Source organism: Chenopodium album, chromosome 13 (assembly GCF_948465745.1).
Source record: "Chenopodium album chromosome 13, dcCheAlbu1.1, whole genome shotgun sequence".
NCBI lineage: Eukaryota > Viridiplantae > Streptophyta > Magnoliopsida > Caryophyllales > Amaranthaceae > Chenopodium > Chenopodium album.
This window is the reverse complement of record NC_137846.1, coordinates 44,177,805-44,194,983: the sequence shown is the minus strand read 5'-3', so window position 1 is coordinate 44,194,983 and position 17,179 is coordinate 44,177,805. Positions and strand designations below refer to the sequence as shown.

The window sequence follows — 17,179 nt, the reverse complement described above, 5'->3', positions numbered from 1 at the left end:
AGGGTGTTACAACTGAGTCAAGGGCAGGAAGGACTCCAGGAACAAGAGTACGAATTCCTCATCATCATCATCTTCCTCGGCAACCACGTCTTCGCCCCCACCTTCAACACGAGGGCGCTTACTCTTGGCTCTACTTCCCTCTTCCTCAAAATGCTCAGTGTGCTGGTAGGCAGTAGGAGAGGAGTGGAAAGACCCCTGATCATCCACCTCAACCTTCGTAGCCGGGGAGATCCTTCGGCCCTCTCGGCCGACTTCTTCATATTCTTCGAGTTCTGACAAAAATAAAACACAAATCAAGTTAGTTGGCGAGAAAAGACTAACAATAAGGGAAAATTAACTTCTCATGGGATCAAAGTACATACCAGGGGAGGAGGAGGAATACACATATCTCCTTTGTCTAAGGAGTTCTTGAACTTCACAACTCGATAGTTTGTAGCAGCCATCTTCCTCTGTAACTTGTCCGTTAATTGACTATACGCAACACCTGCAAATAAACACGTTAGTCATAAAACCCGAGGATAAACATATAAATAATTAGAAACTTTTAAATAATCAAAAGCAAGTCCTACCCCTATCATAAGCGTGGCTCAGGCCCACGACACTAAAAAAACGCTCCTTCTTGAAATGCCTATCCTTCAAGATCCAGATGGTCGGACGCTTCTTTTTCGATCCTTTTTCCTTAAAGGATTGCAACCAAATAGCTCCCACGGCTTCCTCAACACTCAAGGTAGGCACATTGTAGTTCAAACCAACCCTAGGCAAGCCGCTATGATCTTGAGGTATCCTCTAACCCCCCGCATGAAAAATGAAAAGAAAGGCATGGCGGAAACCCTTTTGGCTCGAGGGATTTGTGTGTATGGTGAAGTAGAACTCCCTATAATGAAAAGCATACCGCCCATGGCTATCTGCATTGCCCAGGATCTCTTAAAGCCTATGGGTGTTCCTAAAGGTGGTTATGGTACAAGGTACACCGAGTATGCTACAAGTTACTATGAAGGCGCTTATTATCAGCCAAGAGTTTGGAACAAGCTGGGTAATACACAAGTTATACTCTATCAACAATTCCTCAATGAAGGAGTACAAAGGAAACCTCAATCCGTTATCTAAACACTCCTTATATACAGCTATACACCCGGGCGGAGAGTTATCTACAGTGGTATCACCCCCAGGGGGAGAAATAAGAAAAGGCTCTCTAATATTATACTAGGTTTGCAAATGCCTAGTCCCACCCGATAGAGATCTAAGCAAAGAGGTTGAGGGGAAGCACTGATGAGTCCATTTTATATATATTTTTATTCCCCGTCCCAAGGTCATATTTGTGCTTAATTAAGCTCTAAGGAGCTATTTTTATTACTAATATACGTTTTCTAGTGTTTTTGTAGAGTTGGTATTATTTTGTAGGAATTTGCAGAATTATGATAATTCCCGAGCTTATTGAGCCACTACAAAGACATTGGAGTTTGATCGTATTTCATGACCGTATATTTGAAGTCCAAGGTCGAACTAATTAAATTCGATTCTGTGGTTAAGGGCTCGGTTCGTTGGGAGTATTAATTTATTTTATTATAAGTCCAATATTGGGATATCATAAAGAAGGAAAATATGGACCAAGTAATTAGGCCACGGATCAATATGCAACTTCAGCTATAGGCCCAAAGTTGAAAGAAGCCCAGAACCAAAGTCAGCATCTTGGGCGTGAAGGAAGCGGGCCCGATCGGGCAAGTGTCTTGAAGTTTATATTTAAGTCGGTGGGCTTGAATTATATAAAAGGAGGGTAGTAGTATCATAGGAGGAGGTCAGACTTTTTCTTTAGCTTTTAGTTTGTTCCCGCAGCTTTTGGGGATTAATTCTTTTAGTTATTAGTTTTCATGATTGTTTTTAGTTCTTTATGTAAGTTTTCTTAGCTTAGCTTTTTAGATTAGTTTTTAGTGAGTTTTCAATTGTCAGACTCTTTTAGATTTTATTAGTGTAATTTTCATTACTTTAGTTTTGGTATTATTTATTGGTTTTGTTTAATTTTAGTTTATTGTTTTCATATTTAGTTTAATATTTTTTCTTTGATTTTAAATATGCTTTCTTTAATCGCTTTAATTAGTTTAGTTTTAATTATGTGTGAGCAGTTTATTTTCTAGGGTTGTGGGAATCTATAAATAATATGAAGGGGTAATTTATTATTGTTGATTGTCAATACTTGATTAATTTCCTATTGATTGATTTAATGCTATGCAATTAGATTAAGTCTGGTTTAATTGTATGAGTTATGCAATATTGATTCGAGATTCGAAAGATGAGAATTGATGTTTAGGCTTAGTTTCAATAGGCAGGTTAATTTATAAATGGTTAAGTCAAGATTCGAAAGATGTGATTTAATACCGGTAGATTAATTATGTGATTGTAATACGTAGCAAAAGCCCTTTATGATCTGATTAATTATTGCATTGGTGATTAATTATGTTTTACCCTGAAATATTGTTTATTGGTGAACCTATACCCTTGGCTTTTATTTATTGATTTCTCCCCACTTTTATCTCCCTTAGATTAATTTGTCATATCTATAATTTAGTTACTTAATAATTTAGATTATATTAATTAATTAGGAATAAATTAACGTGCTTTCCTGTGGTTCGACCCTACTTCCCTATCTACTTTAGTTAGAGGACTTAGGTAATTCTTTTGATTAGGTGATACGACTTTAGCCTATCAAGCACATAGAAGGGCTAATCATCCTAACAGGCGGCTTAAAAGGCACCAGCACCCCAAGAGAAGAAGTGGAAGTATCATCCTCACTCGACATAGTCACCACACCGTCAACAAGCAATCTGTTCAAACAACCCCTAGCAGTTGGTTCACGTGCAAGAGAAACTTCCCAAGGGGAAGGAGGCAAATAATAATCAAAGCCTAAATCATGCTCAGGGGGTAGGGGCAACATATAAGAAGGTGGCACAACCAAAGGAATAGATGCATCAACACTACTACCAATCACATTTGCTACAAGTCTCCCCCACCCCTCCCCCCCCCCCCCCCCGACTAGATTTCCTTTGATAAGTCATAAGATGCAAGACCGGGGAGAGGATTCGGATAATCTTGAGTCACTTGGTAGTTCATAACACATGCATAACACAACTCAAGATTACCCCAAAAATGCTTAATGTACACACAATCAACACAACAAGCGTACCTCTATGCCTAAACATCATCAATGGCGCAGCCGAGGAACTTTTAAGCATGCAAAGAAAATAGCACACAATTACTACAAGCCAAAGCATAGTAGTCAGAGAGGTCGGAAGACTTTCTTGTAGCCAAACAAGCTCACTCCGGGGCGAAGTACTCCTACAACATAAATAAAAATTCAAGTGTTAGAAAAAATTTTGAAGATCAAGCCTAGCGGAGATAATTTCTATATACACCAACACTTGTACAAGCCCATTTCTCATCATCCTCTCAAAGAAAAATGAAAACGAAAAATCAACAAAGCCCAAGCTCTCGGCCTCAATAATGTGCGCTGGGCTTTCGGCATTGTGAAATTAAAATAAAAACAAGTGAAAAGTCGGACCCCTCAACATCCTTACTTCGGCCCAGCAGGAAAACCGAACTCCCGACATCAACAAATATTTCGGTTAAACCCAGGACTTCGAGGCAAGAAATTTTGCGAGCGTACCCCTCGGTCTGATGTTAGAGTCCCTCGGCATATGACCAAGCCTTCAATGCTCAAGCCGAGCTCTTAGCCCATCCCTCAGTAGCTCGCACATATACTCCCTCGGCATCAAGCTAGCAGGGCCCTCGGCCAAGCTAGCGGACTCTCAACATATCCCTGGGCATCACAGCAGGCTGGACAGCTAGCCCTACCATCCCCTCGGCATAAGGGCCTTTAGCATTTTTTCGCACTCCGCCCAACCTACTAACAAGCCCTCGGCCAGGCGTTAAGCCAAAAGCATAGTAGCACTTGTGTATGACGGTAGCTCGGCACAACATCCCTCACATACGCCAAGCGCTCAGCTAAGCGCCCCCTTCAGTAGGTATGGCTAGGCCCTCGGCCAAGAAAGCGAGGCCTTCAACTCCCCTCGGCTTGCTCGGCGAGGCAGATCGCCCAACATACCCCTTCGGCCATCCCATCAAGCCTTCGGCCATTTGAAAAAAAAATTCAACCTACCTTCCCGTTCGAGAGCCCCGTTTACCCACGCCAAAGCCATCAGCCCGCATCTAAGATAAGCGAAGGCCCTCGGCTTAACCTTCTCAATTCCCTCGGCCTAAATCTACTCACGCCCCTCAGCTCACTCGGCCTTCCCCTTAGGCGTCAATTGATCATTCACTTCACCCTTGGCTAAACATAGTCAAAAATCCGGGCTATACTCACAAGTCGCTAAACGGGCCTCTCCCTCAGCTACGCTCAAGCACACAATCATCTGAAGTACCCAACTTCATCAATCACTCCAGTCACTCAGCGTATCCCAGCCCTCGGCGCCAGCTACCCCCTCGGCCATGCGCATGGCCCTCGGCTTGTCGGCTAACCCCTCGGCTACCAACCGTTACTCCCTCTCGGCAGGTGCTCTACTCCTTTCCCTCACACTCCCTTTCTCCTCTACCTCTGCTCCCTCGTCTCTCACTCCACAATTACAAACAAGATAACTCTCCCCAGCTATGGCTAAGCTAAGAATTTTGACTAGGCATAATAAATCCAACCCAAAATTCGCAATTCATACACCCTAACTCGAAGGTTCACATTCAAATATTCAATTCAAAAATTTCAAGCACAAAAACTCAAAATATGCTTTCGGATCTATCAAATTCGGATCAAAAGATAGAAAATTTCCACATACCTTCAAAGAACTTGATGAACTTGGACGAATCTGAGTGATGTGACTTGAACACTCAAACTCTTAAGGAATTTGGGAGACGATTTGAAATTTTTTTGAGAATTTCTCTAAGGCAAATGAAAGAAGGAAAAGCAAATGAAGTGAGGTGGAAATTCATATATACAAAGTCAAGGATAAGTGAACTCCTCAAACCCCTAGCTCAAATGGGCATAGGTGATACTTGAGCCTAGAATATCTCTAATGAAGGATTAAGCTTAATTACAAGCTTAACTAACATTCAGCTGTCATCGGTTAACTCTTAATACAAAGCTTAGCCGAAAATCAAGACAAGTCATGCCTTTAGAAATATACATGGGGCTCAACCTGAAGAAGATATTCTAAAAGGAGAAAAGCTCTTAGTTGTCTATAGCCGTCATCCATCATCAGGCTTAGCTCTCGGATAAATTCTCAAAACCGCTCAGTCATGTCAACTAAAGTACTTCTAATGCATTGCTTGGGGTTGGTCCTCGCCCTTGTAAGTCGCTTGGGGCTCATTTTAGCCCTCAAGTGTACTTGGGGCTTATTTTAGCCCTCGGGTACGCCTAAAAAGCCTTTCCGGCTCATATGACAACCTCAATTATACTAATTCTGCGTGACATTCGAACTTCATGCGATTTCATTCCCACATCACACATGGGGCTAAATGTTTGGGCCAAGTCCATTGTTCTAGGCCCAGTGACCTGAAATTATGGAAATACCCCTCCATGATCTAGCCCATCATTAATCATTGCAAAGTACAGATCTACCCTTAATCTGTCCAATTAAGTACAGCTTCTGCCACCTGAAAGTACAATTATAAATAGCACTCCAATCATTAATGATGGTAACTTTTTCCTAATCCTCTCTTATTCTCTCTCTACTTTCTCTCTCTAAGTACACTCTCTCTCTCTACTTTCTCTCTCTAGAAAATATATTCACTAACTTAAGCATCGGAGGGGCTTTCTCGGGTCACACCCCCGAGGCAGCTAACCTTCCTTGTTTTGCAGGCCGAGCCTTCGGACGTGCAAGCAGAGCCCTTAGACTTACTCTATCCAAGCGGAGCTAAAAGGATACCTAGGCATTCAGACAATAGCATTAGGACATCTTGATATAGCATTAGGAGCTAAAAGGAAGGACACAATTTTGTTAAAGGGTTTTCCCAGGAATTTGAGAATGCTTTTTTAGAGCATATGAGGCGCAGCCATAGATTTATCCGTGTCGCAACCACAATGGTTTACAATGAGTATATTTCTGATAGGCAACATGTGCACATGAATGCTACTAAATGGATCACTTCGACAAAATTTGTGATGCATTTGGGTTGGACAGGGAAGTGTTAGCTTCGAGATATTCTGAAGCTTTGTTTTATGAAAGGAAGAAGACTAAGCGGTTCAAGTCCTTGTTGGTAGAGGAAGAGAAGAAGAAGAACGAAATTACAAAACAAATTAAGCGGGCGGCGAATGAAGATTGGATGGAGATTGATGTTGAAAAGACCATGGAACCAGAGATTGTCAAGAACAAGAAGATTTCATTTGCATTTGAGTTAGGTAGTTCTTCATCAACAAGTGATACTGGTTTTCCGAGAAGAGACAATGTCAGGGTTGCTATGTTGGAGGATGTTTCAAATGTTGAGACAAGTGTTGGGTGTTGGATGTGACGTAGCGAGAGAGAAATCAACAGCGTTGGATGATTTGATGAGAGAGGAAGAGAAAGCAAAGGAGAGAAGGAACAGAAAACCCTATTGGTTGTGTGAAGGAATCATTATCAAGGTAACAAGAAAAGCGTGGGCTAAAAAGGGCTATAATAACATGAAGGGGATTGTAAGGAAGGTCTTAGATAAGTACATTGGGGAAATTGAGATGTCATATACAAGGAAGCATCTTCTTCATATTCATCAACATGAGCTTCAAACTGTGCTTCCTCATATTGGCGGTCTAATTAGGATTGTAAATGGATCTTATCGTGGATTTAATGCAAGGTTACTTGCTATCGATGCATATAACTTTTGTGCTAAAGTACAACTGGAAAAGTGTGTATACCAAGGTTGGGTGCTTCCACTAGTGGCGTATGAGGATATTTGTAAACTTGTTTGACGACATTCTTTATTGAGGACCACATCTCCAGCTCGTTTTTCATATGATCCAAAAATTGTAATTGTACAAAATCAAATCTATGCATTGGAATTTTATCAATGCAGTAAACTGTTACTCAATAAATTTTGAACGAAAGTTTTGAAGTGTTGAACAAGTTAGCTTTAATCGAGACATAAACGTAATCACCCTGTAATTTAAAAGAAAAATTAAGGTTAATTTAATTACTTGATTAAGCTACCTAAGTCACAAAAATTAAGTTTTTATCATAAATTCCTTTTTTTTTTTTTGAAATAAAATTATTCATAAATAAAAGTCATACGACATCTACAAAGAGATTTAGATCTACCAAATACATAATAATTGAATCAAATAAAAACATTCCGTAAGCAAAACAATGATCGTTGTTGCAAATCGTACATTCTTCATACCCTCTTTCATATCGCTGTGATTTACAGTCTTCTCCAGCGAGGGGGGTCTATCGATTTGTTGTAGCTGTGCAGAAAATTTTCGCTTGATTTGTAAGATTGTAATTGAAATATATACCTCTTTTTCGATCCCACACAAAGTTTTACCCATGAAACAACTTTATAGAAATCCATGAATTGAAATAAAAAAGAAAATCCTCCCTCAAAAGAGAGAAGAAAATCTCGGTCTTCGAAGGAGTCAAATCCTCCAAAAGAAGAAGAAAAACCCTGTCTTTTGAGGGAGAAATATTCCTCCTAGAAAAGGAAGAGTTATTATAAACCTAAAACAAGATAAAAAGAACACAAAAACACACGATTGGAGCTTTTCACCGGTAAAAACCGATTAAAGCCCCTCCAAAATTCAACAATGGAGGTTAGGATTTTAGAGAGAGGAGAGAGAGGCTAGGGTTTTTGGAATAAGTATAAGAACATTATATACTCATAAAATTAATTTATAAAAACTAAAAAGGTTAATTAAATAAATGTTGCCTAATATATATATATATATATATATATATATATATATATATATATATATATATATATATATATATATATATATATATATATATATATATATATATATATATATATAAATGACTTATAAAGATATAATACCTGCTCGTCCAATAGGATCATATCCAAACTTATTAAACTATATTTTAGTTGACAACTTGCATGAAAACAGTTAAAAGGATAACGTAGAATTTTACTATTTTAGTTTTTTTTTATTTTTTTATTTAATTTTTTTTTTTACAAAGAAAACTAACAAAAAAACAACAAACTAGAAACGGAAACAAAGAAGATGACGATCACGAGCTAAACCAGCCAGGTAATGGGCATAATCCACTGTGGCTCTGGAGACCTTCCCATTGCTGCAAGCAGATAACAAAGAAGTAATTTGCCGAATTTCCTCCAGGATCCAAACCACAGATATGTCGCCCACCTGGGTTCCCCAAATTAACTATGGAACAGAACTGCAGTCCGCAAGCAACCGAACATTACAAAAACCCTTATCCCTTGCATGTCGTAATCCCAACAAACCCGCACGTAACTCAGATTGAAGAGCCGAATTACAGAACCCGGCCTGAGCCCTCCGCCCCCCCCCCCCCCCCCCCACCTAAATACTGAGGAGAAGTACCATTTGAGAAAAACCAACTTGCACCCGAACGACGACCAACTGGGTCCCAAGCCCCATCCACGAGTTAATATAAAAAGTGGGTACTGAACTTTTATCAATGTTGTAAATTGGGTACTCATGTTTGGCTTGTGGCAAATTGGGTACTCTTACCTGCTTTTACTTATGCGGCGAGTAGCTTGATATAACAAGTAATTTGCAAGTTAATATCTTTTTTTGAAAAAAAATAATAATCAATTTGGTGGAATTTACACATATAAACAGCATTTTAGTTGTAATAAACAGAGATTTACTGATCATTGAACATTCGAATTCAACAACTAATAACCCAGATCACCATGTAACCAAATTCTCCTAAAATCAGTACAACAAACATATTGATGATCTGATGTAGAATCAAACATCATAATCAAACTAAACAAAACCCATATCAAAGTCGTCAAATTCATCATCTATAACAGTCAAAATCACCAGAATATCCAACATGCAAACTAAACAATAATTCATAACAAAACAATAATTTACAGTAACTAAACTAAACAATTCATAACAAAACCATCTCTTTTTTTTTTTTTTTTTGTTTTGAAACATAACAAAACCATCCTTCACAGTAGCTAAACTAAACAATAATTCAAAACATAACAATCAAATTAAGCAGAAAAATGTTGGAAAAATCTTACCACCACCCAACCCACCATCACACAACCACCCAGGCACCCACACCACCTTGACTACCACCACTGCATCCACACCCCCATGAAATTTTCACCTCCATGAAACCCACGCCCACATATCTGACCACCTTCACGAAAAACCCACAAATTCAACCACCCCCACGAAAGCCCTCAAAAGTCCGACCACCATCACGAACTCAGGCCACCACCCTCACGAAGCCTAGGCTAACACCCTCGCAAAAACGCCCTCATAAATCCAACCAGCCTTACAAAACCCAAGTCACGAAACGCACCCACGAAACCCCCCCCCCCCTCCCCACACACAAATTCGATGGAAACTACTATGAAAACCCCACAAATTTGACGAAACTCGCCTTGAATTAGTTTCTTAAAGGTTAAAGAGAAAGAAAGAAGAGCTAAAAGAGGTTAGGAGAGAGAAAATATGGGAAAAGATGAATTTTTTGGTTAATCAATTCAATTGAAGTTTTTTTTTTTTTTTTAATTAATGCTGGGTAACTTGTTAACTTGTTGTTATAGGTCAAAATTCAGGCAATACCCAAGTTCAGTACCTAATTTGCCACAAACCAAACTTGATTACCCAATCTGCAACATTGAGCAAAGTTCAATACCTAGTTTTTATATTTACTCCCCCATCCACCACAAGACAAACGTCGAAGACCGTTCCAGTAGGCCTCCTACCTGAAGTAGAAAGCGCAGTAATAGAAAATCTCGGAAGAACCGAAAGCGACCAAATAGAAGAATGGGCATGAGCCTCAGAATTCCGATCCACCCAACTAGTAGCCAAAGCCAAAACAGATGCCGGTGAATAAACCTCTAATCAACAACGGAGATTGTTCCTGGTACCCAAATAGCCCACGCGAAACCCAACGAACCAATCCAGACCAACCCAATTCTTAAGAGTCCCAAGATTAGAAATCATCTCCGAAAACCAGACCTCGAACGGTTGATCCATATTCAATGGAACAGAAAAAGGCCAAGGATGATTGTCCCAGAACTAGCGAGTAAACGGACTATCCCGGAAAAGATGAGAACAAGTTTCTTCCTCCTGATGACTGAAAACACACATCGATCCACCGGAATTCCCTTCTTATGAAGCAAAACAGCCATAGGAAGAGCTGTATGAAGCACTTTCCAAGAAAAAATCTTCCACTTTGCTAGAATGGGCTGACCCCAAAGACGTTTCCACCAAGTAGCTTGCATGCCAGGCGTGGCAGTCGAAGTCATGTGCAATTGATTAAGTAGGTGAGCATAGGCTGATTTAGTTGAATTAGACACACTGTATAATATATCAAACTTACAAAGAATAACAATAACAAAGTACTCAGCAAAGAAGATAGGTTCACTTGCAAAAGCACATGCTTATATTCTACACTTTTAACACTTGACATGAGTGTATACATACAAGTTACATTCGCGGCGGCATGTACATTATCCTTCATCTAACCAACAAAATGTAGCAGAAAAAATACAGATTTGGGAACGAAAATGAAGAAAGAGGAGCTACATAGGAGAGTGAAATCTCATGCATCCTTTTCTTTTTCTTTTTCTCTTTTCTTCTTTTTGTGGATAAATTAAAAAAGAAAAAAAAAACTACACTTAAACAACATATATGGACACCCATTTCATGGATTTTGGCACCAAAGATGGCAACTTACTCGCATGCAAGTTTCGTACCAAAACTTGTTAGGCAAATTGCAAATGCTTGGAAGGCTGAAAGTGGCTGGCGATAATCCATGGTGAAAGTATCATCTCCTACTTTTCCAAACTGGAGGAGAACTACCTCTTCATCACCTTTTCCACCTGGTTGGCTTTGATCCACTGTCGCTACAAGTTGAAAGTTCTTGACCGAAGCTACCGTTACCCGGCCATGAAAATTCAAGCACCAGCATTGCAAGTGCTCATGCCACCTTGGAGCTTTGTTCCTCAGAACAGTGTAACTAGAATCCAGCTCTGCTAACTTAGTTTTGGCATCCTCTGTCTGATCCAAAATGGTCCCCGTCGGCCCAGGGCATTTAAGGGAGCAAATCATCCTTCTGGGACCTCTTGATTTCAAGAGGTTAAACTTGTATGAAACTTGGCCGACTTCAAAATTCCCAGCAGAAACTTGGGGGCTTATCTGTTTGCTAGCAAACCGACGAGTTGATCTGCTACTGGATGGTTTTGCTCCATCATGGGGTGGCTGACTATCATATATTGTGAAGTTTGTACCAAGAAAATCCGAACTGCAAATTGAAATTAATATGAGAATGCAAACCCCTGAAAACAAGAGCCAATCAGCATTGAAGGTTGCACCTTCATCAAACACTTAACTTACTGAACATTGATAGGCAAAAGTTCTACTAATTAAATCAAGTGCAAGTGTTACACTCTAGATATAGAATCATAGATATACGGAGTATGATGACATCTTTATAAGTTAATATTAAACCATTGCACTAAAAGACACAGACTGAGAGACATAGGTACGTAGAATTCCTTGAGGTTGGCTGAACTAGTTGGGAATCTTTAGTCTCTCCATGAAAAAAATCCTAACTAATCATTCCTTAAAAGCTCAGAGCACGTGACAATATTATGTGGTTTATCTGACAATCTGAAAATGACAAAATTAATAAAGCAAAAATAGTATAATAAAGTGAAATAATTTGCACTTGTGTGGACCTGACAGTCTTACAAGACTACACGTCCCCCGCCCTTGTCCACCAAGTTACTTCGAGATATCTCTCTCTCTATCTAATTTGGAATTCATCACTTGGCATAAGCAGTTGGGTAGTAATAAATTGTCCAAACAAACATATAATAAATTCAGACTTCACAGCAAAACAAACTTCACAATATAGACACCATACCTTAACTTCCCAACATACGCTTGACTTCCTTGTGATAGGTCATCAACATCAAGTGATATGATATACTCAGTGTGGGCACCACGTCTATATCTCCTTGCGGCTAAGAGGAATTCCCCCTTTTCTGAAAATGCTGCAATCAAGATATACAATCAGCAACAGCCAAAATTGATAACGCAGTATTGGACAAGGACATACTCCAAATCAGCCACATTAACAAGTAGGTTGGTAGGAGTAATTGCGCCAACTAAGTGCAAGATTTAGTTAGAAATCAAAACTGGAATAGACGAGTTCGAAAAAAAAAAAAAAAAAAAAAAGTGAAATCCAAGCTTAAAGACAATATCTTCTGAACCATGATCAGTTAACAGCCCAAAGTACATGAGCCAACTCGTATTAGAAAAAGGGAAAGCAGTGTTTCACATTCTGTTTTCTGTAAGCAAAATTTGCTAAGATCTTCAGAAACAATCACCAGCACATTTTTAATCATTTCCAGGGACTTCAAAATCAGTTGGATACATTTTTAGTAATAACATGTAGGAACAAATAGAAATACTAGTTTCAACACTAGATTAAAAAATCTTTAACAACAGCATGGGACTGCCTGCAGGCTTTTGAGCATAAACTGATTGAAAACACCTATTCCATAAGTCGTTTCCACACTCCAATGAATAACTAAATGAAAAAATTGGCTACAAATGATTAACTGCATACTAAACATGTAATTTCAAGAAACTGAAAAAAAATAATAATAATAATAAAAAATTCCCATATCTACTGGATCAAGGTGCCGTATTTCCTTACATGATGGTGATACAGAGAGATAGAGATAGAATGTAGAGTTTTTCTTGTCCCGCTTTATGAGACATTGAAGTGGGTTTTCACGTGGCCCTGGCTGCACCAGTCATAAACCATTCATGGAATCAGTAAGAAACATCTGACTTGTAAACAAGTATGGATACACACATATGAGCAACAAAGAATATAATGGAGCACAGCTCATAAATAATCTACAGAAAGTAGAACATAAACTCAGCATAACCATGTCCAGAAAAGACCCTAACCATATAGAGTCATAAACAGAGAACAAGAGGATTGAGAAAGATTCAAATCAAGTTTTCCTAAACTTGTAAGCTTAATAAATAAAATGGTTGCCTCAGTTATGTATCTAAGAAGCAATGTTAAACTTTATGATGGTAATGTATGGTATATAGTTGTCACAAGTTCACAACTCTAAAAAGACACTGCCATTATTTCCGGTTCTCACAACTCCAAAAAGGGCCCAATTTCAACAAGTTAGTGATATGAAAGATATCACTTATAAAGTAATAGACACGACTTCCTGTTTAATGATTTTGGATAGATTGGTCTTTCAGATCTCAATATCAAGTATAAGAAGTTAGACATTTGTCAAATGTCTAAAACCACTAAAAAACTCTAAATGTCTAAAACCACTAAAAAACTCGAAGGTCCAACATCTAGAAGCTTGCTAACAGCAAAAGTAACAATATTGTGTATAATAATAGTAGATGAGGAATTAATTAAATGACAAAAGTGACAATTTTAACTTCTCCAAAGCATAGTCTCAACCTATAGAAGTTACATTAAAGCCATTTTCACATTTGACAGAGTTTATGACTATGTGGAACTCCAGAAGCTACTTGTAAAGTGTTTCCAAACAAAACCTAATAATTTTGCTGAATATTCTTTAGCTCATAATTTTCAAATTTGCTTAAATTTTATATAAATTGTAAATATATTTGTGCTAAATTAATATTAAAGCATACAGGTGTTGTTTCAGTAGCACAAAACAATGGGGAAACTAAAATTCATGTGAAATTGGAGATAGAGGGCTTGTTTGGTAGACCATAAAAAGAGAGAAAGTGGGAAGTGCAAATTCATGGGAATTTCCAATTCCAACAAAACATGGGAATTATATTAACAAGTTCTCCCTTAGTGACTTGAAATTCCCATGATTTGTCAAAACCTATATAACAACCAATCTAGTTAAGTTAATTCCTAGGAAATTTGATGTGGGATTTTAATACCCATGAATTACATATGCCTATAGGAAATTAATTCTTATGTCAACCAAACAATACCTATGTACTTCCATAGCCAGCAATATTGTATTTTTTACTATGACACAATAAAGGGTTTGAGTGTTTGAAAATAAGAATATGATATTGAAACAAAAAGAATACCCTTTTTAAGGTCTCCTCTACACCTATGCTACTCCAACGATGTGATTTTATCATGGCATAGGGAAGATTTCAAGTACTGAAAAAGTTTGCACCATTATCCAAAATTGTACAATGTCAAGTCTACATTATTGGGAACCAGACAAGATTGCATAAACATTTAAATAATTACTCACTATATAAAAACCCCAAAAATCTAAATCTACTACCATAAGCAATCCAGCAGCTTAATCTCCAAAAAAAACTCACTAATAACTTGGGGAAGAAGCAGAAGACTACATTAGAGACAGTTGAATTTGAGTCATCATCAATGCTAAAGCTCCTACTATAAAATTTCATACAGTACAAATAGCAGCAACATAACTCTTCAAGGAAAAATTGGCTACAGAAATCTGAAAACAATTACGTTTATTTTATATGCATCCCATCATTTGCTAAGCAACTATCAATATTCAATAGTCAATATACCACAATGGTCCACAAATGAAAATAACAACTTTCAAACTACAACCAAACTTAAACTCGAAACTTGAGCGCAAAAGCAACCACTCTAAAATCGCCCTCTTGATCTCTCCCTGGTAATCGTATTCACTATCGACATCAAGAGATAACAACAGAATAAATACCCAACAAGGCCAACAGCCCTATAAAGCTGAGATTAATAATAATAGTTAAAACTTAGGATATCAAGCTACGACTGCTCTTTCATTAGTTTAAGAGTCACACCCAAATAAGCTCAAAATGATCATCCCTCTTTATAGTCCTATGACTCCTATCTAGTCATTAAATTTGGTATCAACAGGCACTGTAAACCGCAGAGTTCCTTTACAAATTCGGCAAAAAACCACTGCATTAGCCGAAACCAAACCTAAATAAACACCAAGTCTACCACAACCATTCGTTTAATATAACAAGTCAAGTTTCGAGTTTTCGGCTTTCTTCAGTCAAAAATTCACACCCATTAGCTTAAAATGATCACCCATCTTACTAACCCCCTTAATTTTGTAAACTAATCTCCAAAACAGGAAATTACTTGCAAAAATCAAACACCACTTTCCCAAAAAAAACCTCAAAATGGTAACAATAAAACAATACATTTCTCCAATTAAATTGTCAACAAATTAACAATATACTAAATTAATCAAAACAATAACAACATAGACAAAATCCAACAAAACAAAATTAACAGAACCCCACATTTCGCCTAAAATCAAACAATTAAAGTCAACAACCCAAATTCAAAAATCAAACAAAAATGAAAAATTAAATTAACCTGCTTAAGGCAAGAAGGAAAGGTGATCTTAGCAGTAGAAAGGGGAGACTTAACAATCTCCCTCGTAACATCCCTCCATCTCTTACAAACACAAGCACAAACGACGACGTTTCGACGAAGCGGCCATTTATCTTCGGTAGATTCAACGCGAGCTATGATATCCGCCAACAACTCCGGCAACAAAGTCGACCATCTCCCACCGTCGGCGTCATCGCCGGAGTTGTGGTGGTTTCCGGCGTCGAGCGAGAAGGAGGTGGTTGACGGTGACTCACGGTGAGATTTGGAGGAGAGAGAAAAACAACGGATTGAAGAAGAACGACGTGAGAGGAATGATCTAGTGAGAGACATCAGCAATGGAGGAAGAGGATGATCATGGAGGAGAGAGAAAATGGGGGAATTTGTAGAGAGAGAAAATGGGGAAATGTAGAGAGAGAGAGAAAGAAAGAGAGTCAGAGAGTAAGAATTTTGGGGCTGAGACTTGGGAAGAGAGGGACGATGAGAGGGTGAGGTGATAGAGTTACCTGCGTGTTTGGGTAACCGTCAATTTTAATCTTTGGACTTTGGTGTTAGATGAGAAACTTTGGAGAGAAGAAAGATTTTTTTTGGTGGGAGAATTCATTTTTATCTTTTTTTAAAAATAAAAATATTCCTCAAAAAAATAGTATTCCGTATGGAATTTTTTTATGGTGGTTTGGTGAATTTGTTCTTGGAATACGATGTAGAGAGATGTGCATGAATTTGTGTGTTTGAAATAGGGGTGTCTATTATTTGGATAAAAATCAAAATTCAATACAATTTAAATTGAATTATTGATTTGGATTGGATCCAAATTTTAATTCGGATCGGATCGAATTGAATTTTTTTTCAAATTCAGATTTTCGGATCGGATCGACCTGACCTTATTTGAAACCAAATAATCGAATTAACCGAAATATGAAACCATACTTTTACAAATAATGATTGTATATATTAATCATGTAAAATTATGTTGATAATTAAATTAATATAAATTATGTAAAATCATGTTTTCAATACTTATATTAATAATTGACAACTTTATAATTGCATTTTTATTTTTATAATCACTTTAGGTCCTAAAAATTCGCAATGTATTTTAATTCGGATTTTCGGATCGGATCCATATAACCGAATTGTAATTCGGATTGGATCAGATTGGATTGATGAGAAATTCGGCTTGGATTGGATTTGAAAATTTTAAACCAAATTTTGTTTCGGATCGGATTGGATTTGGCCAAAATCCAAACCGAAAATCGAATAGACACCCCTAGTTCGAAAAGTGTATAGATTTGAAAATTTCTAAATGTATTCATTAAAGAGTTTTAATGTATTGAAAAAATTGTCAAAAATTAAACGACATTTAGCCGGTCTTCTAAAAATAAAACGACTTTTTAATTATTCTTGAACAATGTGGCCTTTAGGGGTCATCTGCTCAAAACAGAATGAAAAACCGTTAACCTGTTTAATAGGTTGAACTTGACGCATTATTGTGATTCGCTAGGATTTTTTTTTATTTTAACAATTATATTTAATTAAAAATAATTTCTAACAAAAAATAACCCTTCCTACCAGCAATCTGTCTGTACCAACCCTCTCCTCCATCATGCACCGGCAGACCCAACCCC

The 17,179-nt window shown here is 37.8% G+C and overlaps 1 protein-coding gene and 1 pseudogene across 1 annotated transcript; one reads left to right on the top strand and one right to left on the bottom strand.

The window, feature by feature from the left end:
- Positions 1 to 897: 897 nt before the first annotated feature.
- Positions 898 to 6,925, top strand: LOC145575559 (KIN17-like protein pseudogene; annotated as a pseudogene).
- Positions 6,926 to 10,565: 3,640 nt separating this feature from the next.
- Positions 10,566 to 16,048, bottom strand: LOC145574792 (tubby-like F-box protein 7). The gene is made up of 4 exons (XM_081632652.1): positions 15,537 to 16,048; positions 12,867 to 12,957; positions 12,069 to 12,198; positions 10,566 to 11,444 (listed from the first exon to the last, which is right to left on the bottom strand). Exons 1-4 carry the CDS (start codon positions 15,882 to 15,884, stop codon positions 10,874 to 10,876), a joined length of 1,140 nt encoding a protein of 379 aa, XP_081488778.1. The 5' UTR covers positions 15,885 to 16,048; the 3' UTR covers positions 10,566 to 10,873.
- Between the last annotated feature and the right edge of the window lie 1,131 nt (positions 16,049 to 17,179).